The sequence below is a fragment of the Gossypium arboreum genome, chromosome 12 (genome assembly GCF_025698485.1).
Source record: "Gossypium arboreum isolate Shixiya-1 chromosome 12, ASM2569848v2, whole genome shotgun sequence".
Classification (NCBI taxonomy): domain Eukaryota; kingdom Viridiplantae; phylum Streptophyta; class Magnoliopsida; order Malvales; family Malvaceae; genus Gossypium; species Gossypium arboreum.
The window spans coordinates 109,238,734-109,261,646 of NC_069081.1; the positions used below are offsets into that span (position 1 = coordinate 109,238,734).

The 22,913-nt window shown below is 34.2% G+C and overlaps 3 protein-coding genes across 5 annotated transcripts; 1 reads left to right on the plus strand and 2 right to left on the minus strand.

Annotated features, from left to right (window-relative positions):
• The first annotated feature begins 5,072 nt into the window (after positions 1-5,072).
• Positions 5,073-6,085, plus strand: LOC108479158 (uncharacterized). The gene is made up of 2 exons (XM_017781591.2): positions 5,073-5,354; positions 5,688-6,085. The coding sequence occupies exons 1-2, from the start codon at positions 5,163-5,165 to the stop codon at positions 5,826-5,828; spliced, it is 333 nt and encodes a 110-aa protein (XP_017637080.1). The 5' UTR covers positions 5,073-5,162; the 3' UTR covers positions 5,829-6,085.
• A 179-nt stretch (positions 6,086-6,264) lies between these two features.
• LOC108479159 (protein Asterix) lies at positions 6,265-8,918 on the minus strand. Its single transcript, XM_017781592.2, has 3 exons — positions 8,552-8,918; positions 8,346-8,446; positions 6,265-6,509 (listed from the first exon to the last, which is right to left on the minus strand). The coding sequence occupies exons 1-3, from the start codon at positions 8,708-8,710 to the stop codon at positions 6,446-6,448; spliced, it is 324 nt and encodes a 107-aa protein (XP_017637081.1). The 5' UTR covers positions 8,711-8,918; the 3' UTR covers positions 6,265-6,445.
• A 3,254-nt stretch (positions 8,919-12,172) lies between these two features.
• Positions 12,173-21,518, minus strand: LOC108479156 (uncharacterized). Of its 3 annotated transcripts, XM_053022814.1 has the most exons (13): positions 20,975-21,518; positions 20,673-20,821; positions 20,478-20,572; positions 19,216-19,272; positions 18,870-19,117; positions 16,115-18,756; positions 15,875-15,975; positions 15,166-15,608; positions 13,731-15,066; positions 13,473-13,518; positions 13,129-13,376; positions 12,891-13,007; positions 12,173-12,648 (listed from the first exon to the last, which is right to left on the minus strand). In XM_053022814.1, the coding sequence occupies exons 5-13, from the start codon at positions 19,057-19,059 to the stop codon at positions 12,414-12,416; spliced, it is 5,358 nt and encodes a 1,785-aa protein (XP_052878774.1). In that variant the 5' UTR covers positions 19,060-19,117; positions 19,216-19,272; positions 20,478-20,572; positions 20,673-20,821; positions 20,975-21,518; the 3' UTR covers positions 12,173-12,413. The 3 variants fall into 3 exon arrangements, with proteins under 3 accessions (XP_052878774.1, XP_052878775.1, XP_017637078.1); XM_053022815.1 differs by lacking the exon at positions 20,673-20,821; XM_017781589.2 differs by lacking the exons at positions 20,478-20,572; positions 20,673-20,821.
• Between the last annotated feature and the right edge of the window lie 1,395 nt (positions 21,519-22,913).

Consider the following 22,913-nt stretch of genomic DNA (forward strand, 5'->3'; position numbering starts at 1 on the left):
TGGGGCACCTATTTTCCATCTCATATATCTTTTGTATCTTAGCAAAATTTGTTATCTTGATTAACATTTTACCTCAAGTTTTGCTCTCAATAAAGTTTCATCTTATCCATTATGATAGCCTACTTCAAGCATTTTTTGTTGAAATATTTGGTTAATGGACTAATAACATTTTCACAAAAGGGGTTCTGCATATTACTCTAGAAGTTTTTAAGTAGTGCAAGAACCCGAAACAGGTCAATTATTCAGAACCCACCAAACCTAATGGTCAGAGTTACTTGAGAGGTAAAAAGCTTAAGTGAAGACTATTGCTTCAGATATGTGTCAGTTAAACGAGAGGAAATACGTCAAGAGCAAACGGTGAGCAATAACAACTTAAACCATAAGGGAAAAAGAGAAAAAGGAAAAGAAAACATTTCTCATGACATTCAGCATTCATACCAATGTCATTCATAATACATCTAGCTAGGAGCACTTCATTCATTCTAGTCATAGCATCCTAATTATTTGATATAAGCATCACGTCTAACTAGGAGCACTTGGATTATTTTGATCATAGCATCCTAGTTATTTGGCATAAGCATAGATACATGAAACCGAGTCTACAGGGCATGTCCCAAAGGACGGTGTAGTAACATTGGTGAGGGTAGATCTTATTGTCTTGAAGTTGTAGGAAGCAGACTAAAAATTACAGATCTTATCTCCATGTATCGGCTATGGAGCAGATCAGAAATGGCGAGTCTTATCTCCATGTACCGGCTATGGAGCAGATTTTAGCCACTAGTCTTATCTTCCTGAAGTTGCAGTGGAGCAGACTGTAGATAGCAAGTCTTATCTTCCTGAAGTTGCAGGAAGCAGACTAAAAGTTACAGATCTTATCTCCATGTATCGGCTATGGAGCAGATCGAAAATGACAAGTCTTATCTCCTCGAAGTTGCGAGTGGAGCGGTCGAAAACAAGAAGTCTTATCTTCCTGAAGATGCAGGAAGCAGACTAAAAGTTACAGATCTTATCTCCATGTATCGGCTATGGAGCAGATAAAAAATGACAAGTCTTATCTCCCTGAAGTTGTAGTGGAGCAGACTGAAGACGGCAAGTCTTATCTTCCTGAAGTTGCAGGAAGCAGACTGAAAATTACAGATCTTATCTCCATGTATCAACTATGGAGCAGATCGAAAATAACAAGTCTTATCTCCCTGAAGTTGCAGTGGAGCAGACTGAAGACGGCAAGTATTATCTTCCTGAAGTTGCAGGAAGCAGACTGAAAATTACAGATCTTATCTCCATGTATCGACTATGGAGCAGATTTTGGCCATCAGCCAGATCTCTCCTAAACTGTAGCGGAGCAAACCAAAGACGAGTTCCTATACCCCTGAAGATACAGTGGGCTAGATGAGGTTACCTGAAGGAAAAGAGCATCACGAAGGCCGGGCAAAATTGACCCATTTGAAGTCTTTGCTCCATCCCCGTTACACGACAATGAGCAAAGAGGGGCAGCTGTTGGAATCAATTTTTACCCAGCCCAAAATACAATTCATTAAACATAACTCCCAAACCAAGGAATCAAACAGTCCAACTTTAAGCCCAAAATACAAAAAATAGACTAAACCCTAGCCCAAGCTTTTAGCCCAATAACTTAAACTTTTTTTCCAGCAAAGTGAAAACCCCAGGCAAGCTGCTGCTCGTGCCCACGCCCAGCGCCCCTCCCCCGCACGTCGCGCCCCTCTTCCGAGTCGTACGCCCTTCACCAAGCCATGTTAGAGGCGTACCCGCTTAGGAACCTACAAACGTGTAGAACAGATTGTAAAAGAGTCGGCTATAAAACCGAAACAAAACAATTGTAAAAGGGACATTTTTTCCCTCACATCAGAATACAAAAGCAATAGAACATTAACAAAAGCCCGTTTACAGTCTTAAGAAGTGTTTTTTTATTTCTTTTCTTTAGATTTTCGGTTAATGTTTGTTTTTTTCCCTCTCTATCGATTTTATAAACTATTTTAAAAAAAAAAAAAGAAAAAAGGAGACTCATTTGGGTTCACGCCGTGATCGGCGTTGGAGACGGAGGCATAGAAATGCCGATGATCCTTCATTGCGGCTTCCTCAGAGTTGGGTTGAAATCCTAACTGAGATTTGGGGGGGTGTTATTCTTTTTTTCAAAAATGGCAGAGCAAATGAGGTGGGTCAAATGCTTGGGTTTTACCAAATAAATTCCATTCAATGGCTTTTGTTTTAAATGGCAATTGAAGCTGGACCTACACACTTTGGCTCAAAATAAGTAATTTGTGTGTTGAGTCCCCCCCTTTGTGCTAGGGTTCAATTGGGTTCTGCTTATTCTTTCTTTGATTATTTAAATTCATCCCTAGAATTTGCGTGTTATTCCAATTTAGTCCACGCCTAGGTGCAGCGCTTTGGGACTTGGGGAATTTGCATTTTTAGTTCCTACTTGTTTGTGCGTATCTAGTTCAAGTCCTTGATTTTGTTTTAATAATTTGATTTGTTTAAAACTATCCTCTAGATTTTGTTTTTGTTTCAATGGAGTTCTTTTTTAGTTTTTAAAATTCTTTTACTTTTTTATTTATCTATTTTAAATATTTTATGTTTTTAAAAAATTGTTTTACTTTGTAATTTTAAATTTTCTTATATACAATTTATTTCTTCTAAAACTCCTATTTTACTATATATTTTTTTAAAAAGAAAAACACTATTATTCATTATTTTTGTATACTATACTCATTAAGTTTTACTTTATGTACATTATAAATTGTTAACAAACATTTTTTTGTCCTATTGATTTTATATTATATAGATTGTAATTCATATATATTCGTTAGCATTTTTTGATGGTACTAATAATTCATTTATCCCGTCTGGTATGCATATTATTTGCTTAAAATTTGGCTTTGAGTATACGTTGCAATTTTTTTTGTACATAATTGATGTCATATTCTTACTAATTTTAGGTGTAAATTGTTTTGTATTGCATTTATGTTAAATTTTAGCTTATAATCTTTGTTTTGAAATTTATTTATATAATAAATTTTATATTTGTGCATAAATATTTATACATTGCCTGCTTGCTTATTGTTGTTTTATGCATTTTAATTTTTATATTTGTACTTTTTTCATTACAATCGATGAAAGGTGAGCTATGATATTAATTGTTTGTTTCAAATTTTTCATTTTATTTTTTTCCATTTTCAAATAAATCTTATAAATATACTCCACCGCTTATATAACCATTCGTGTTTCAAAACAAACCCTCTCAGCATAAGGTAATATTTCGTGTTGGGAAGTTTGGGAGGTCGTGCCCAATCGTGCTGGGCTTCAATTTTCCATTCGGCTAAAATACGGAATATCCTTTGGAAATTTCGTCCATACTTTTTAAAGAATTAAAAGGAGGCAATATTTCATATTTGGGGAGTTTGAGAGATCGTGCCTAATCGTGCTGAGTTTCGTTTTATTCATTCGACTAAATATAGAATATCCTTTTTTTTTAAAAATTCATCCGCGTTTTCTTAACATAAAACGAGGCAATATTTCGTGTTTGGAAGTTTGGGAAGTCGTGCCCAATTGTGCTGGGCTTCAATTTTCCACTCGACTAAAATATGGAATATCCTTTTTTAAAATTTCATCCACGCTTTCTTAAAATAAAACGAGGTAATATTTCGTGCTTGGAAGTTTGGGAGGTCGTGCCCAATCGTGCTGGGTTTCAATTTTTCATTCGACTAAAATACAGAATATCCTTTTGAAATTCCATCCATGTTTTCTCAATTTAAAATGTGGTAATGTTTCGTATTTGAAAATTCGATAAATCGTGCCCAATCGTACTGGGTTTCGGTTTACCGTTTGGGCCGAATAGTCAAATATCCTTTTTAAAAGTTTTAAGTGCATGTGTTTTGAAAAATCCTGAGATGATCTTGTGTCAAGGGTTCGAAATATTGTATCCAATTGTGCTGGACGTAATATTTTATTCCTTCTAAGCAAGAGAATCTCAATATCCAATTCAAGTTATCGAAACGTTTTAAAGGAATTGTATTTTAAACTCTTTTTCAAAGCTTCAACATTAGGACGTAAATTGATCAATACGGTACCAATTTTGGGCGTTGCGAGGGTATTAATCCTTCCTCGCACGTAACTGACTCCCGAATTCATTTTCTAGTTTTTCGTAGACCAAAAACGTTGTTTTAATAAATCGAAATGCTTTATTAAAATGATCGATCACAAGGTGACCCTATCACACCTAAACAAAAAGGATTAGTGGCGACTCTAAACGATATATAAAAGGAGTAAAATAAATAAACGAAATAAGGTAAAGTAATATATAAAATAATTCAATGTAATATGTATTAAAACGGTTCAAAATGAATATTATAAAACTTAAAACGAGCAATACATAAAATAGTAAAAATTTTCAAAATAGCTAGTATGTAAAATAGGTTTTATAACAAACGGTATATATAACTAAGTTAAATAACATATAAAGGTTATTAATTAATGTATGGAAATATAAGATAGATAAATAAACGAATTTAATGTACAATTAGTAAAAGCAAGTTTGAATATCTATTTCGCAAGACAATTTAATAATAATAATAATAATAATAATAATAATAATAATAAGCAAATGAATAGATAACCAAGTAGACTAATGAATAAAATAAAAATAATACTAATAACAATAATAATAATGAGAAAGACATAAACCAAATAAATGACCGATGGAGGAAAATAGAGAATTATGAGAAGTGAAATAATAATAAATAAACAAATATGGGGATGAAATAATAATAAATAAACAAATATGGGGATTTGAGAATAAATAAATAAATAAATAGACGAACGGTGTATAAATAAATAAGTTGGCGAACAAGCAACTGGACAGAATAATAATGCACAAATACACCAAATGAATAGATAAACGAAACATATAAAAAGAATTTAAATAAATAAAAAAAAGGGGTTAATTGCGAATTAAATGAAATTAGAGGGGCAAATTGAAATAAATAAATAAGAACGGTGCCGTTTTGGCACTTGGACTCCCACCCAAACGGCGCCGTTCCCAGGGCTGCACTTAACCCCCATTTTTTTAAAAAAACTTCGTTTGCAGCCTCCTTTCAAAAAAAAAAAAAACTGATATTCCCTTTTACTCTCTCCCCCTTCTCTCTATGGCCGGCCAGGGGGACACCCAAATCGCCGTCCATCGTACCATCGCCATATCCGGCGGCCAACGGTGCGCGAGGGTGGGTATTGAGCTCCGTTTCAAGGCGTGTTCGAAAGCCAAAAAGCTCCCAATCCTCGAAAGCGCGAAGAGAACGGCACGAGAAGCCCTCCGACGAAGCGGTCACGGGACGATGTCGGTGAGTTTTCACTCCCTTTTGTTTTGATTTAAAATAGATTTATGATAAGAAATGAAAATAAAAAATAATAATAATAAAAATAAAAATGAAAGTAAAAAAAGAAAATTTGAAAATCGAAAAGAGAACAAGATGTGTAATCAACCTTATTGTTTTTCTCTTTTATTGCTTAATCGTCTGTATGTAGAGAGAGAATACATTGATCTTTCTGGCTTTTATAGCCGAATAAAACGTCCTATTTTACTGTTTATTTCACTAGTGGTGCTGTTCATGATCTTGTTTCTGCTATTATTTTTATTATCCTTGTTTCTGTCTCTCTTTTTCATTTTTTTGCAGGGCCGGCGCTTAGTCAACGGAGGAAAGAAGGGTTTCTTCTTCCATTTCGGTGTAAACTTACAGACGAGCCTTGGGACGAGGCGCCTCGGGATGAGGTACGGGCGACGTGGCCGAGGAGAGCATAGGTGCAGCACACATTAGGGTTTAGGCTTCTGTACAAAAGTTTAGGTGCATGGGCTTGTTATCTTTTTTTTTTTTAGTTTTGGGTTTGCAAAAATTTGGAATTGTGTTTTGGACTCTGGACTGGTGATATATTTGGGCTTTTAGTTTGGGCTGGTTAATGGTTTTGGGCCCAAGCAAATTTGGGCTCTTACAACCCTTACTTTCCTTTCGTTAGTTAATCTTCGCGAAATAAACCAAACTGTCCTAATAAAGGAAAAAGTGCTAATTTCTGCCAAGCAAGAGCACCCTTAGCAATGTTATTCGAATTGAATGTGTTGAATACAAGAATGATTAAATTTTTCCAAGTCTAGAAGCTTCTTGGAGGTCATATCCTGATAGGATACAAGTATCAGACATGCATACTTCAAGAAAAAATAGTCAGAATAATATATTACAAAGTAATTCTCACAGCAGATTGTGAGCGGCTCTAAAAGAAGGGATTTTCATTTTTATAAATATAAACCAATTAGTCATATAGAATATAATCATCCGACAAAATTGTTCTTCAATAAGGTCACAATTTAATCTAAACTTCATGATCTGATATCATCGTGCAAAATGAAATTAGAAACTTAACTACATCATTGGAGTTATCTTTAACTCTGTTTTCCTGGTCGAGCTGGTCCGAAATAGTTTGTAACTAATCCCATGATAGCAAACCTGATTTCAAGACAGAATCGAATCAGTAACATATACACAATAAGGTTGAACCATCATATATATTAAAGTGAGATAGCAAAAATATTCCATACATAACAGGGAAATAAATGAAAACGCTGCCTGGAATGAGAAACATATTTGATTAGCAAAATCCATCTCCACAAACTTTTATCTCCACAAACTTTTAACAAATGGTACAGATAACATCAAGTCGAAAATTTCTCTAAGATCTCTGAGCTAGTTATAAAAGTACTGTAGCAAGAGAAGGAAATTATTAAGGAAAATTGGTGTTTTCCATAGAAAAATCTGCCTAAACACTGAACAAGGGAGCAGAAAACTGTGCATAAATTAAGTTGAGAAGCTCTCTAAGAAACTATGATACTCGTAAAAGTTCAAAGAAGGATTATCCAATTCAATTAGAGGTCACGCGAGATTTTGAGAGGAACCAACAGAAAAGCCAGTAGAGTTCAAGTGATCTGCAGAACAAAGTAAACCTAACCCTAAATAGAATAATGTATTTCATATTAAAAGCAACCAATCCAAGGACAGAAACTGAGTTGAGAAAATGTCAATTGTTTCGAGGAAATTGACATGGAACAAAAATGGTCGTCTCAACTAAGTAAACAGGACCCTAGATAAAATAATGTAGCATTACTTCAAGTAAATCTTAATTAAAAGAAGAAACCAATCCAAGAACAAGAACTGAGTTCAAGGGACGTCAATGTTTCAAGGAAATTGCATGGATCAAAAGGATCTGATCCTAACTAAAATAATGTAACATTACTTGAATGAAGTCCAGATAAAAAGCAACCAATCAATCAACCAGAACTGAGTTAGAAGAATGTCAGTATTTGAAGGAAATCCGCATAGATTACCAATGATCTGCTCAACAAACTAAACCAGACCCCAAAATAAATTACTGTGGGATTACTAGAAGAATGTCCAGATAAAAAGCAATCCATCCAACAACAAGAACTAAGTTAAAGGAATATCAGCGTGTGGAGGAAATTGGCATAGATCAGAACAGCTACCGTCCTCTTATTGGCATAGATTAGAACAGTTACTGCTCTCTTTCATTTTCTAGACATAACCCATTTTCTTAGTTGGAATGGCAGAAGGTTATCAGAACTAGATCGGTGGTCGAATCAATCAAGCCACCGGTTAGATGGTCTGACTGGTCCATCTAATTCAATTAAATAAATCATTAAAAAAGTCATAAAACTAAAAATATATTAAAAATCCGGTTTAACCGGTTTTTGCCCAGTCCAACCGGTTCCTGAGTCAACCAGTCCAATGCCCTTCTCCAGACAGGTACCTCAGCCAGTCCAGTCTGGTTGAAACAACCTTGAATGGCAGCATGCGAAAACCTTGAACTGGCACCGTATCTCACTTAGTTCTTTTTGCTCAAAATCTATCTCACTTAGTTACCCGGCATGCTTTTCTTAAAGGAAAGTCTTGCCCTATCACCTCAGACTTCATCAATGGATATTTTATGCTTCAGACAATGTTTGTTGAAGTCAACAAACAGTAGCAATTCAAGGATAGTCTAATTCGACAATGCGTGCATTTTGCGGATCAAAATGTAGAAATAACTAAGATTTGCCAATTTAACGAATATAAATTCAGTTGAAATAAAGCGTTTTAAATATATATATATATATATATCTTATAATCCAATTATTTTCGGATCCATTAGAACTCCTAAGTAGAAACCCTAAATCTAACCAAAAAAACCAATACTACCATAATTGCCATTGTTAATATTTCGAATACAGACGAAACGGCAATTTAATAATAAATGAACAAATAAATGAACAAAAGAGGAAAAGAACTAACATCATAGCCATAGAGATCTGCTTGAGATCGTTCTCAACGTTCTTCATGTTCGCCAGTGATTGGGCGCAGAATATGATCGCTAGCCACGAGCTCAGCTTGTACTGCAAAAATAAATAAGATGAAATTCAGATCTGAAAATTTAAAGAAATTAAACGAGAGAAATCAAATTCAAGAACAGAAGACAAATCGAGAGGTAGAGGAAGAACCCTGAACATGACGCCTGCAATCCCGAAAATCACGGCGATAAAACCGGAATAATCGACAGGGAGATCTTGCGGCGAAACAGGCTGCGCCACGTATGGCTTTGCCGCCGACGGTTGTCTGGGATCGTTGGCCGAAGTTGAATTGTTATTGTGTGATGACATCTCTGATCCGATCTCTATCAGCTCTCTCTTCTCCTTCTATTTTGATTTCTAGATTTTTTCGAATGACTAGTGCGACTTTCACCAATGAAATCTCGACCCCTCTCGAAACTTAACCTTCTATGGAATTAAAATAAAAGATACAATCATGAATTTACCCTTTACACCTCAACATTTATATTTTCACGAAGTTAGACTTTTTTTTTTTTTTTAAGTTCGCCCATTCATCATTGAAAAATAGTGAAATATCTTTTTTTATACTGACCAAAACATTTAATTTTTAAAGATGGTATAGCAATTTGTGTGGCAGTTTATGAGTATTTTATATTAGATATTACACTATTTATTTTATATATTATGTTAACAAATAATTTAAAATTTATAAAATTATTTAAAATAAATAAATAAATAAATAGAGCTTATAAAAATTCAAAAGGAAATAGGAAATATAAATGTGAATTGTTATGTTTAAAAATTTAACATTTTAATCAATGTTTTCGTTAAAAATATCAATTGAACTCTTTTAAAATGTTAATAATTAAATTCAACTCTTTTAAAATATTGAATACCAAATTTAACTTAAAAAGCATAAAATTTATTGACATTAAATGTTGTCAATAACACTAAAATAAACTTAGGTAAAGTTTTATCTATTTAGCAAATTACAAGCCCATTAAAAAACCATTAATAGGCATTATCAAATTTTAAAATTAATGTATTTTAAATAATAATATATTGTTGAAAGAAATAAATTAAAAATATTGAGGGTAAAACTGTAAAAAGATTACATTACACAATGCTAAATATTGAAGGCTAAGTTTTTTAGAATCAAGACTAAATTGACATAATTTATAAATATTGAGGGTTCAAGTTATTATTTCGATTTTAAAATTTACCACAATTAGCCAATTGATAACCAAAAAAGACAAATTAAATAGTTAGGTGACCATTTAATAACTTTTTGTAGTTGGGTGACAAAAAGAATATTAACAATTAGATAACTACTAGTGTAATTTATCCAAGCATTATAACAGGGACTTGTTAGGTGCAGGAAGAAACTCTGAAGCCTAAAAACACATTGCTCGTGTTCAACATTTTATTAGAAATCTTATCATACTTGTATGCATGTAGAAACCACAAATATAAAACATAAATGTGTGTTGGAAAGTAACGTAATATAAATAATTACATATATGGCTTGAAACTAAGTAGTAACACTTACACATTAAATATGTATGATATTAAAATTAAGGAAATTAGATTAAATTTTTAACATTGTGTTGTCGTCAATGTTGAGTTATCTTGTAACACCAATTCAATTAAATACATTATTAATATTAAAAATTTTATCACACGCTACACATATGGAAACTACAAATTTAGAAACAGATGTATGTTTAAAAATAAAATACAATATGGTTTGAAATTAATCAATAACATATGAAATATACACAATATTAAAATAAAAATTAAATTAATTTGTGAGTAAAACGAATTTAAACACATAAATGCATCATATTAACAATACTAATTAAATGCACTATATTTGTTTATCAAGATGTTGTCTTCAATTGTAAATTGGTGTCGAATTAATTTGTGACACCAACTCAATTAACAACATTATTAATATATATATATACAAGTGATGGAAATAATAAATTGTACATACCGAAATAAAAATATATAAAAAACATAATAAAATAAAGTTATGATTGAGTGGTAAATTTAAAATTTTACTAATACAATTAATCTGAGTTCAAATATCATTGTATTCATAGCATCAACTTAATTAAAATTTTATTAATAGTATAAATATATGCCATCGATGGAAGTATAAGTGATAAATTGAAAGTTTTACTAATACAACAAGTTCAAGTTAAAATATCTACATATGCATATTTTGATTAATTTTTTAATAAAAAAACTAAAAAATCCTCAAACAATATAACTTATATTAGTTTCCCTAACCAAGTTGAGAACCCGATTAAAAGTAATACAACTCAATTAAAACTTAAATAACAATGTATATTTATATAAAATATCAAAATATTCATATATTTGCATTATATTTTATTATTTATTCATATTATTTTATATTTCATCGCAATAATATTACTTATTATGTGTTCATATTGTATTTTTATTTGTATTATTTTAAATCTATTTTTGGTATAATAAGAATATTTTTCATATTCATTTAATGATTCATAAAATTATTTATTTCAAATTCATAATTGTGTTTTCCAATAATATTAACACCAAAATTATAAATCTGATTTCTCTACCTGAAAATACAATAACACATGTTGGTATTAATTTAAATCCATTCTTTCTTTCTTTTTTTATTTCGTACTGCATCTCGAATTCTTCCCCCAATGTCACCTTCATTTATGTTAGAATGCGACCGGGTAGCATATTTGTAAATAAAAAAAACCTACACCCTTAACGTTATGAGCGAAAGAATGTTCCGCTCTAGTAGTATAAGAAAAGAAAAAGTAGTTTTAGAAAATATTAGACGCAGCAAGATAAGAAAACATGATATGACCAAAAATATAGATAAGAAAACATGATACCATTAGAAAACACGATCTCATGAATATCCCAAAATCATTAATATATATGTATATATATGATCCAGCATTTTATAAATAACAAATACCTAAACATGATTATGATATTACAAAATATACAAACATGTTACATATACACAAATATCTCAGGCCATGAAAATGAAATAACAATTGTAAATGCTAAAATTTGAACAGTCAACTTTTTTAGAAATAATTATTAAATGAACTAACTAAATCCCGAGTTCACCTTTGCCTTTGTCTAATTATTCAATTATCATAGCAGAATCAAAAGTGATAATAATAGATCAAAAGATTGGACTTGTGGACATTAAACAAATTGTGATAAGAGAAGACGTTAAAAAAAGTAAAAAACCATCCACTTATGATGAGTGGAATCCAAAGGCCTTATTATAATAAATAGACTTCATTACCTGAATATTCAGCTATTTCTTGAAAAATCAAAACGAGCTTCTGTTTCTCCCCATTTTTCTTACCCAAAAATCAAGGAGCAGCTCATCTTTCTCTCAAGATTTATGTATATAGCTCAACAGAGGCACAAGGACTTAGTAATAATGAACACGGCATGAAAAAATATATAACTAAAACACAAAACATGAACACAAACACAGCACAAATACAAAAATGTCAAAATGTATAATAAGAATTATTAATGTATCAAAATTTATATAAATATGAAATGGCTTCAAACGATTATAACATGGAAAAATATACAAAAAAACATGAACATGAATTGCTAGGTCTATATGACATCAATGGCCAACACAGAAATGAATGAAGAGATGCACATTCTTGTACATTTCCATTAGTGTGGTTCAATTATAAGAAAATGGACCACCAAAAGCATACGAGGGATTTGATGACAATTGGGCCAAAATAAAGGGGGAATGCAAAAAGGTTTTTGACTTGTATTGCCACACATAAAGTCTATTAGTATCATATATATCCTATTTGTAGACTATAAAGAACATAAATAAGGAAAAATAATCTACAGCTGCCAATCTATATTTACAACAATTATATTGTATTTACAGCTAAGAAATCTTCAGAAGATTTCACCTATAAGTCAGCCAGTATCCAGTCAACTCTTGAACTGGAAAAAACCAATTAGCTAATCATCAAAGTGGAAGACATTGTACCTTATCAGGAACATTCCTAGGCATCGGTACTGCAGAAACATATCTCTGGATGAAGAATTTGGGAGGGCTAGCAATTGCTGCAGAGGTCGATGAGGTCTCGGCCCTGTCAGCTTGTCCCCGACCATAGAACTTGGCAAAACGATTGATGAGTGAGATCTTCTCTAGATCCTGGCATTCCAATCTTAAGTCCAAGATTGAGGATCTCTTGTCCAGACTACATAACAAAATGAGGAACATTAGAAGACAACCAGCATGACAACTGCTTAGGGTAAAACCAATAGCGGGAGCACCATGGGGCAAACAAAGGATTTCAAATATATATATAATGTAACTAATAAATAGTGACATAAAGCAAAACCTTGCTTCCAACTTATACATTACTTGTAAGTATATTAAAAAAATTGAAGACGAGATATTATGCATAAAACATACTGGTAAAAACTTGATCTGGGTTACCTCTGTAAATCATTTTCCAGCTTCTTTGCAGTGATGACAAACTGTTCCGCAGCGATGACAAACTGTTCTGCAGCCTTTAAGATGGACTGCTTTCTCTTCTTAACCTTTTCAGGGAGGCTAAAAGCAGGAAAAAAACAAAAACAAAAACCGCATCAGTACGATAGTAGAAAAAAAAAATCCCCAGTTGACAGTAAAAAACAGGATTCAGGGGTTTCAAACATAATTAACATGTTCTTACGTGCTTCCACTCTCAGAAGGAACAGCTTTATCACTTTCACATATATATGCTGAGCTGCATGCTTCTCCTAAGCCTAATCTGGCAACAAAATAGACCACAGTCTCATAGTTTTTTATAGCATCTGCAGAAAGAACTGCTCTTGGAGGAGCACAATGTAGTTGCTGCATAAGCTGTGTTGTCAAGATAAGCCTTCTTTTTGATCTAAGCACAGGCGGCCAATCTTCAATCATTTCAGGTTCATTTTCAGCCTGTGATATCAAGATCAATGTCCTTAAGTGAGAACTGTCATAGTTCAAATAAGGAATAAACTAAGATCAAGTATGGTAGTTTGACACCAAACACACCTCAATCAATCGATTTGCTGCATGTGCCCATCCTGCTTCAGCCGCACTGCGATCAAAAGAAAACCTCAACATAATTCCAATGAAGAGGAAAGCATAAAGAAAGTGAGAGAAGAGAGCAATAATTTCTGTATTTCAGCAAATTGCTAATGGGAAATATTTCTGTTTTTGGTTATTGATATAGTATATACACACATATAGAGACAAATATATTACATGTGCTGTTAAAATTGCAGCAAATTGGAAAATTATTCCAAATACCTGATGTCCTGAGGTCTTGAACGACCTTGTGTCACTTCTCTATGCCATGATACAAGCTCAAATGTCATACTTTTACGCTTTTTTGCTCTCATAACAATCAAGTTCTGATTTGGAATACCGGGAGGAAGTAACTGACAGGAGATATGTCCACTTGCTATTGGCATGAGGTTTGAATTTTGCCGGGTACCATCCAGCTGACTAGCATCAGCAGCATTAACCTGCTCACTAGAATCAAGAGCATGCAAATTATCAGAAGGCCAACCAACGATAAATCCTTTGTCTGCAGCCTTCATTGTGGCAATTTTCTGAGCATCATAAATAGGCAACATTTGCCCCTTTTTAAATGCCCCGTACTGTTCAAACCAGGATGGAGCCATCTGGGGTCTGATCTGAGGGTGTTCACTCCTATCAGAACCAGCTGAATTATTAGCATTGTTGAAATTCAGAGAATCATTCTGAACAAATGCCAGTGTATCATTAGCAGATGACTGTCTCTCAGTGTATTCTCCAGCGCCCGACAACATGTTTAGCATCTTAGAATCTCCAGAAGGAACTATAGAAGAAATCATTAACGCATCTCTCATCATATTATTGGATCCATAAGGTAACAGATCTGCACCTTGAGATTTCTGTTGAGCATCCAAAGCAGACTCTGGAGTTGGACCTTTAAATCTTTTAACACTCCTATTACTTGGATCAATGTCTATATTTTTCATGGCCTGCACCTGATGCAACAACAAATAGTTCTGATGTACAGTATTATTTGGTCTTAAAGAACGGCCAAAAGCTTCAATGTCTCTCTGCATACATGCAGGATTTTGGCTGGCATCAGCCTCTGGCAATAACTGCTGGCCTTTTGCAGGTTGCTCTTCTCTAACAGAGTTCTGTGGTTTAGCAGATCCTGCAGGGAACTCAGTTGCACCATTCCCTCCTGCCCAGGCAATTTGATCATCTAGCTTCTTTTCCCTAGGAAGAGTTGTTTCTGAGTTACCATTTGACTGCTGCTGGTGCTTCAACAAATTCTGTGAGGCCCAAGAAGCCTGAGCTCCTAATAGATGTTGAGCAGCTGAGACACTGGTCCATACATTAGGCATTTTGGTAAAAGCACCTCCTGAAGGTTGGGAAGCTGGCATAGCCTCCAACACTGGAAACTGCTGGTCTGTAACCCTTGCATGGTTTTGGGTGCTATAACTTGGCCAGGAAGTCTCTGAAGAGGAAAGGTCATCCGTAGCACTTTTTGGCATGCGAGGTGCTGATATCCTTCCCAATTGACTAATTTGAGCTCTCTCAGAAGAGTCATCAATCTGCTTTGACTGACATGTAAACCCACTAAAATCTGCATTAACAAATTTATTTGGTATTACCTGATTACCCACATCAATAACATGCTGACATTGAAGATGACTTTCTAAATAAGGATAATCAGAGGTAAAACCTGCAGAAACATTGCCCGCAATATTATGTTGTGAGGCTCTGTAGTTGGTATGACCGGAGACTCGTGAAATATTATTCCTGCTATCTCCATTGAATTCTCCATGAGGTAACTGAACAGAAGCTGTTGGACCAACTAAGGTATGACCCTTCCTTCTTGCCTCAGAAGAGATGTGAACTGAATTTAGAGAATTAAGTCTTTGTGGAGAACTTTGAGATGAAATTGACCGGTCTGGAATGGTAAACCTTTGAGATGGGGGACCTAGCTGTAACCCAAAACCTTGAGAAGTAGAGGGCCTATTGTGCTGAAACTGGCCTACTGATCCATCAGAAGTTTCTGCATCTGGCATTTCAGATGATTGATTGCGTTCAGAAGAGCTTAAGTGTGTTGCAGTACCAGGTTCCCTAGGTTGATCAACCTTTTGAAGAAGCTCCAGCATATTTTGACTGCCAAATTTTAGAATATTCAAAGAACAACAAAAGGTAAATTAAGGAAATCAGCACAACATTAAAAATAAGGAAAATAGAAGAGCCAGCATTACCAAATAAAAAATCATATTTCAAATATCAATATTATGCGTAAGTTGTTAATATAATTGTTTTAAAAACTGAAATGAATGTTTCTTGCAGATAAGTTACATCAACAATTAAAATTGAGAAAACCAAAAAATTCAAGTCAAGCTATAAATTGAGAACAACAATTATTCAACTACCTAATTGAAGCTGTATTGTTTGGGATGAAATTAAAAGATCTGTCAGGTGCAGAACCAAGAGTTGAAGGCATCTCTTCTACTTGAATGCCAGGAATACAACCCTAACACACAGAGGACAGAGAATGTTTAGTCTTCTAGAGACTTATTATTCTAAAGATAAAGTAAATTTCTGCAGGGAAGGACAGAGAGAAAGACTAAGGGATTTCACGCTATTCACATATACAGCAAAAATAAAATAACCTTCTCAGTTTCTGTAGACTTGCCAGCAGCATGTCCAGTATAATTTGACTGCACAAAATATCCTTGGTCATGACCTTTGAATCCTTGAGAACCATGTTGGGCTATTGCTTGCATACGTGTGAGATTTTTAGTTCCATAAGAAGGTTCAACCTCCGCATCCAGATCCCCCATAGGATGATACTGAAATTTGTAGGCTCCAGAAGGTTTACAACTAACATGAACAGATGACTTCTGTTCTCCTGCCAGTGGATCATTTGCATCCAACCAGCCATCGCCTATAATGCCACCAGTGGAGGTATGTTGGGATACGTTCGAGTGAAAACTGTCATTTGAAGTTTCTTTGACATTAGAGTTCTCCAACATATTTGCTTCAGACAATCCTTTCTCCAAGCAATTATTTCGTGATGAATCAAAAGATAGAGGGCTCTTATCAAGATTTTGCTGATAATTTGCCGGTGTACTGCTTGGTCCAGAGTTTACTTTAGAATCAATATTTTTCCAGAGATTAAGATTATGTCCATTTGGAAGTTGCTGACTGCTTTCCTTGATGACCCTTCTTGTTCTTGAATCTGTTACTGCAGCAACATTACCCAGACGAGAACCTTCATTCACTTGTGGGCTTCCCAAGCCAGAATCTACATTCCCTGGTCCAATATTAACATCAGAAAGAGGATGATCAAGATCAGAACCAAGGCCTCTCTCCTCATACAAGCCACCCTTGTGATCACTACTCTGAGAAGGTTGAGATGAGCTTTCAATATCCTGACTATTTGATACAGCCCCACCACTACGTGATGCAGACTCAATGAAGTTCCAATCATTTGGCTTATTGTGAGGCAGACCATGAGGATTAAATAAGGCCATGCCTTGGTGGCCTGAGATGCTCTTTGCACTTGCGTGCACATCAGGAGAGTGTGCAACATTTCCAAAGAGTGAGGCACTTTCAGCTACAGGCTTTTCAAGAGGACTGCGATCTAACCATTTGCTTCTTTCTTCTGTTAAATGTTGAACAAACCTCTGACAAGAATCATTATGCATTCTCCCAGTCTGTTCATTTGCAGTCTGGACACCTGATTGCTGAACCCCAAGAGTACTACCAAAATCATGATTGATATTGGCATCAATAGACATGGGAAAAGGTTTAAAGTTCACTGTTGAGGCATTCTGCAAGTTGTTATCAACTCCAGGCAATTGCTGTTGGCTGCCATCATTGGCAATTAATGATGGCATGTTTCTGCTAGGAGGTTCGCTAGTCTGCAAAGCTAAACCACTCCACTCTTCCTGTACCCCTATATCACTGCTGGATGTTTCTGCTACAGCAGACTGCATAAGAGCACTCCAACTTCCACTTTGCAGAGAAGGAAATGCCCCAAAAGAATCTGTACCATCCAACACTGCGCTCGTGTTGGTGCTCTTTCCAAAGATATCCCACACATTGTCATCTGAACCAAACAAAATCTTTTCTTCAGTTGGATCTAGTGAAGCGACATTCTGAGAGTGCACAGCCTGAATTGCTGACTTTTCCAGGGATGTTTCTGATGGACCAGGATGTTCTTCTTGCCTCCCATGAGACTCCATCAATGGACCAGGATGTTCTTCTTGCCTCCCATGAGACTCCATCAATGCACTTTTTGGCTGGATAGTCATTTGCTGCAAGTTTTCTGAATGAAATACACTATTTAAATCTTGAACAGCTGCAGCACCAAATAAACTTTTACCCAGATCACCCTGTCTAGAAAGCAAAGTTCCATCTTGCAACCCAACTTCGTCTGAAAACATAGCATACTGGTTACCTGGAAAGGAATTACTGCTAGCTGGCACCTGCTGTAATAAAGGCTTATCCATTTGGACAGACAAATATTGATATTGATTTCCTCTTGCACTGCCGTTAAAGACCCCATTAAATGATTGATTATCCTGCTGAGGATCCAAACCCATCAAACGCACCTGGCTTTGCACAGGGGAAAACATAAATCCACCAGATGATCCCTGCAGAGCTGAAAAGGCATCATGCTGCAGCCAATTTGCATTTGGTGTCATAAGCTCAGGTTGCAAAGAATAATTTGAAGCATCATGGACAGGAACACCATTGATTGTAGCTGGAGAAAGGCTGCCTGATCCCTGTTTTACAAAAGATGAAACCTGATTCATAGAGCTCAACTGCCTTGCTTCTTGTAGCTGCTGAGGATTTGGAAACTGTTGCCTTTGAAATTCCTGCATTTGCTTAAGAATAGAATGTTGCTGTAGCAGTTGTGTGCCAGTCATCCCTGATTGCTGCCTCGGTAAAGGCTGGATCATGCCAGGATGCTGTCCATTTACGTGCGGTTGCCCACCAAGAAAGTTGCAATTAACGGGAGATGCAGTAGATTCCAACCTCAATGAATTTTTCTCATGAAGATCAGGGCCACTTTCTATATGTGAATCAAGAACTGGCAAGCATCTAGATGCTGTATCCACTCCCAAAAAGTTTGTATTATTCTGCCTTGCCTGGAAACCCTGATGCACTTGCATATAGCCAGTTGCAATTGATGATTCATTTTGCGAGTGATTTCTGGCAATTTCAGACCTCATACCAGATTGTGTGAAGTCCAGTCCATGCTGCAGGCTTGAAGTCTGACCAGTATGCCCCCTGTCAAACTCAGCTAATCCCAAAAGAAAATATAATTTTGCCAACCAAAATGTGTTTTAGAAAAGTAAAGTTGTATTACTAAATTGTTGTAACATTAGTAGAAACTACACAAACAAGACACCTTACCTAACTGATGTACACTCAAATTCTTCACACTAGAAACAAGGGGTCCAACTTGTCTCTGGCTTTCAACCCACAGATTGTTACTTAAGCCAGGCCAGGTACTGTCAATGAGCTGTGAGTGATGCTGGCCCAGGGACAAGCTCTCTTGGCCAAGAAAATTATGGATACTATCACCAACTTCGTTGCCAGGCATAGATAATCCAAGCCGAAAATACTCAGCAGCTAAAATTTTGTGAGAACAAAATTATTACCTACAGAAGCAAGAACTAAGTTAAACTTTTCACGGTTCCATTACAGGGCACACAAAAATATGAATCCTTCTTTAAATCCAATTGTAATAGAAACAAACCTCTTCCACACATTTAAAATTCACCACAGTTGCCACGTTTTGAAACTCAACCATATCCTGCATGCATAAAACCAACATATCATCTCTTCATGGAATCAAAAGTTAAACCAGCAAACCCAATGGTGAAAATTATTCCACCTTTTTCTTCATTTTGAATGGAAGGTGCACCAACAAGTATAAAAATATCCCCCAAAAAAGGAGCATCCAACAAACATATCAAATTGCAGACGGCAAATATTAGATAGAACAAATCTAGGCACTTTTACTAAGATCATATAAACTAAGCATTAATAAATGTAGGTATGTTTTAATCTTGGATTATTAAAATAACAATGAACACCTTCAACACCATACACAACCATTTTTTATTGACAATATGAAAAGCATCGGGACTTACTAATCGGTTCTCGAGCAACGCATTTATGCTTGGCATTTTAAAGGCGGCATGCATCAAAGTCATTGTTATATTAAATATTATATTAGTTCAGCATGGATAAAAAGAGTAATGTTAGAATACTTTTAAATTGGAGAAAAAAAAAGAATAGTTAATTAACATATTTTTCATTTCCTTATCAAAAAGAAACTCCAGGTGCATATCTCTTTCCTTTCCGTAGAAGTAAAATAACCATGAGATGCTACAAAGATATGCAATAAATTATTCTCTTGTATGAAACTTCAATATAGTCAATAGTGCACCAGACTAATGTTGTTTAAGAGGATTGTCCCCATTGAAACTTAAAAAAACCCAACATTCCTGCACCATACCATACACCCTGAATGGTGCATCACAGTAGTGTGGTTTAAGAAGGCTTCTTTCTTCAAGCAACTTTTCAAAATCTATTCCATGGATCATTCTCAAGATCGCAAACATCTTTTCAATATCTACTCCATGGATCATTCTCAAAATCTATTCCCCTATACAGGAGTGCATAGCATGCTGACAGTAAGTCTACTGACATACAAGTTAAATATGAACTTTTCATAAAAGAGAAGATGCTGTATCACAACCTAACATTTATTTATTTATTTATTTATTTATTTTGTTAATGGCACCATTTTTCCTTGATTCCTTATCAATTTAGGTTGCATCCTCGTTACTCAATATGAAACAGTACAATCTTCAAATTTGTAAAGCTAAATTAAAGTTAGTTTCCTTAATCACTAAATTAAAAGTATATATAAGAAGCTGGCAGTCTGGTAGACCAAAAAATAGAAATATGGAATAATGGATAGCAGCCATCAACAGAAAAAGAAAAGACTACCTCCACTAAGAAAAACAAGCATCAAAAGCTACCATGTAAAGCTCAATGGACTCCAAATGCTAAAAGATAAGCTTAAGAAGCAACCAAACCAAATACTGCAAGCGAAGTACAAACACAAATCCACTACTAGTTAGAAATGTAGGGAACCAAATTAAAGATAAAAACAGAAAAGATTTACATAAGAAAGCTTATAACCTTTTAAAGAGCAAAAATAAAAGAACTGCTACAACTTCTCCTGAAATTAAAATTTGTAATTCCTCGGTAAAAAATGCCCCGCATCCTCCATTTTCTTGGCAACCAAACAGGCGCTAAAACTCAAAAACTATGTCCAAAAACTCACATTTCTAACCAAGGCCACAAAAGAACGAAAAAGAAACATGTAATTGCCATAAAAAATAAAAAGGCAATATAAGTAATTGCCCTAGCATATATTCAGCCTCTCAGTGTTAAAAACGTATTAGGGGTCCTAGGGAGAGCAACATGACGAGTGAACTTACAGTTAAGCGAACAAGCCTTTAAAATGGAGTTCGAATAATCGATCCTTGAAGAACATCAAAACTTTTTAGGGTTTGAATCCGAATGAAAATATTAAATGGAGAGAACTATTTTGGTTTTTTTTTTTTTTTAGAGAGAGAGAGATAAAGTGATCGATATAGTGTAAAACTTTCAACTACCAGAGGATCAAAATTGAGGTTCGGAACCGAAGGTGAGGTCTGGAGTCGAAGCCGAAAGAAAGGAGGTTGTAGGAAAGAGGAAGCCAGAAAGGGGCGAGGCATGTTTGGTTTGGGAGAATGGGAAGCAGATGGGTAAGTGTGGGTAGAGATGGAATTTGGTGTTCCTGCAAGGAGATTCAGACACGTGGAGAATCATCGCCAGTGGCGCCCACGCTTGAGTGTGTCTAGACTTTTGGCCGTCCGATCTACATAAAAGATTTTGTACATCTTTCATCTTCTTTGCATTGTGTTTTTTTTCTTTTCTTTTTTTCCGAAGGAGTCCGCGTTCTTTAAGGGGCTCCCATAATTTAAAATTGCTCCATATCGAGAGGATGAAATCCTGATTAAGGTAGGATCACTTAACTTTTATAATTTTATTTTAAAAGCTATTAATAAATAAGATACAAACTAGTAATCCATATATATTATATAATAGGTTAAAATATTTCATACATTTCTGTATTATTCATAAATTTTCTTTTTATATATTTATTCTATGAAATTAGTTTTTATTTTCAAATTTTAAAATTTAGGTCTAATTATTAACATTGTTAATTTTTTATTAAATTTGTTGGTGTAGCATTTTAAAATTAAAAAAAACCTTACTTGATAGCCATGTAACTAAAAAGTGGTATTGTAATGAACTCAATTAAACAAAATAATTTTAATAAGGTTAACCATTAAACCTGAATTTTAAAATCTGAAAAGTAGAGCGACTAAATTTTTAGAAATAAAAGTACAATGACTAAATTATGAAATTGTGAATAGTATAGGGACTTATAACAAATTTTAACCTATATAAAACAACAATTGAAAAGGGTTTTTTGTAGGGGGTAAACCATATTACTAGTTACTAAACTAGAGATAAGTTTTTGTTTTGGTCATCTAATTAAAAACAATTATAATTTGGTCATTGAACTATTCAAAAGTTTTCGTTCAAGTCACTAGCTATTAAAACCAATGCTTTATTGCTTTTTTTTGTTCGCATTGACTACACCAATTAAAAACTCTCTTTCCCTTCTCTTTTACAGTGAAGTGTTTTTTTTCCTTCAAGAAACAACTTTAGTCGTCACAAATCTAATAACCAAAATTTAAACAACTTTTTTCTCTAATTTTTGATACTGACCTTCAGATCAACTTAAATTTAAGGTATGCTATTTTACTTATCGATAGGTATTGTTCCACAGTACCAATCATCGAATCGTCGCTTGGAGGTTACTGAAAAAACTTTATAGCTCAATGACTTAAATAAAAACTTTTAAATTGTTCAATCACTTAAATGAAAACTTTCGAATAGTTTAATGACCAAATTGTAAATTTTTTAGTTAAATGACTAAACGAAAACTTATTCAAAATTTAGTGACTAATGGTGCAGTTTACCCTTTTTTTAAAGTAGAAAGCTTTTAAATAGTTTTAAGTGGAAATAGGATGATAAGGATTTGAGATAAATCTCAAAACTATATATGAATTTTTTAATTATATAACTACCAAGTGAGTATTTTTTCAAAATACTATACCAACAAACTTAGGAAAAAACTAAATTTTAAAATCTAAAAATAGGAACTAAATTCATAAAAATAAAATTATAATAATTAAAATGTAAATTTGTGAGAAATAGAAGTAAAATCTGCAAGTTACTGATAAAGTCATGATTAAGCAACAACATTTTTTAGCTAATTGTTTTTAATATTTAAATGATTAAAATATTTGCCAAATAATTTTA

Coding starts and splice junctions, on each gene's coding strand:
- LOC108479158 (XM_017781591.2), top strand. CDS start 5,163: ATGGCCGGCCAGGGGGACACCCAAATCGCCGTCCATCGTACCATCGCC. Junction 5,355..5,687: donor GCGGTCACGGGACGATGTCG/GTGAGTTTTCAC, acceptor ATTTTTTTGCAG/GGCCGGCGCTTAGTCAACGG.
- LOC108479159 (XM_017781592.2), bottom strand. CDS start 8,710: ATGTCATCACACAATAACAATTCAACTTCGGCCAACGATCCCAGACAA. Junction 8,447..8,551: donor TTGCAGGCGTCATGTTCAGG/GTTCTTCCTCTA, acceptor TTATTTTTGCAG/TACAAGCTGAGCTCGTGGCT. Junction 6,510..8,345: donor CAGATCTCTATGGCTATGAT/GTTAGTTCTTTT, acceptor TCTTGAAATCAG/GTTTGCTATCATGGGATTAG.
- LOC108479156 (XM_017781589.2), bottom strand. CDS start 19,059: ATGCCTGGCAACGAAGTTGGTGATAGTATCCATAATTTTCTTGGCCAA. Junction 15,067..15,165: donor TGCGGGCAATGTTTCTGCAG/GTTTTACCTCTG, acceptor TTGTTAATGCAG/ATTTTAGTGGGTTTACATGT. Junction 13,377..13,472: donor CAGCAAATCGATTGATTGAG/GTGTGTTTGGTG, acceptor TTGATATCACAG/GCTGAAAATGAACCTGAAAT.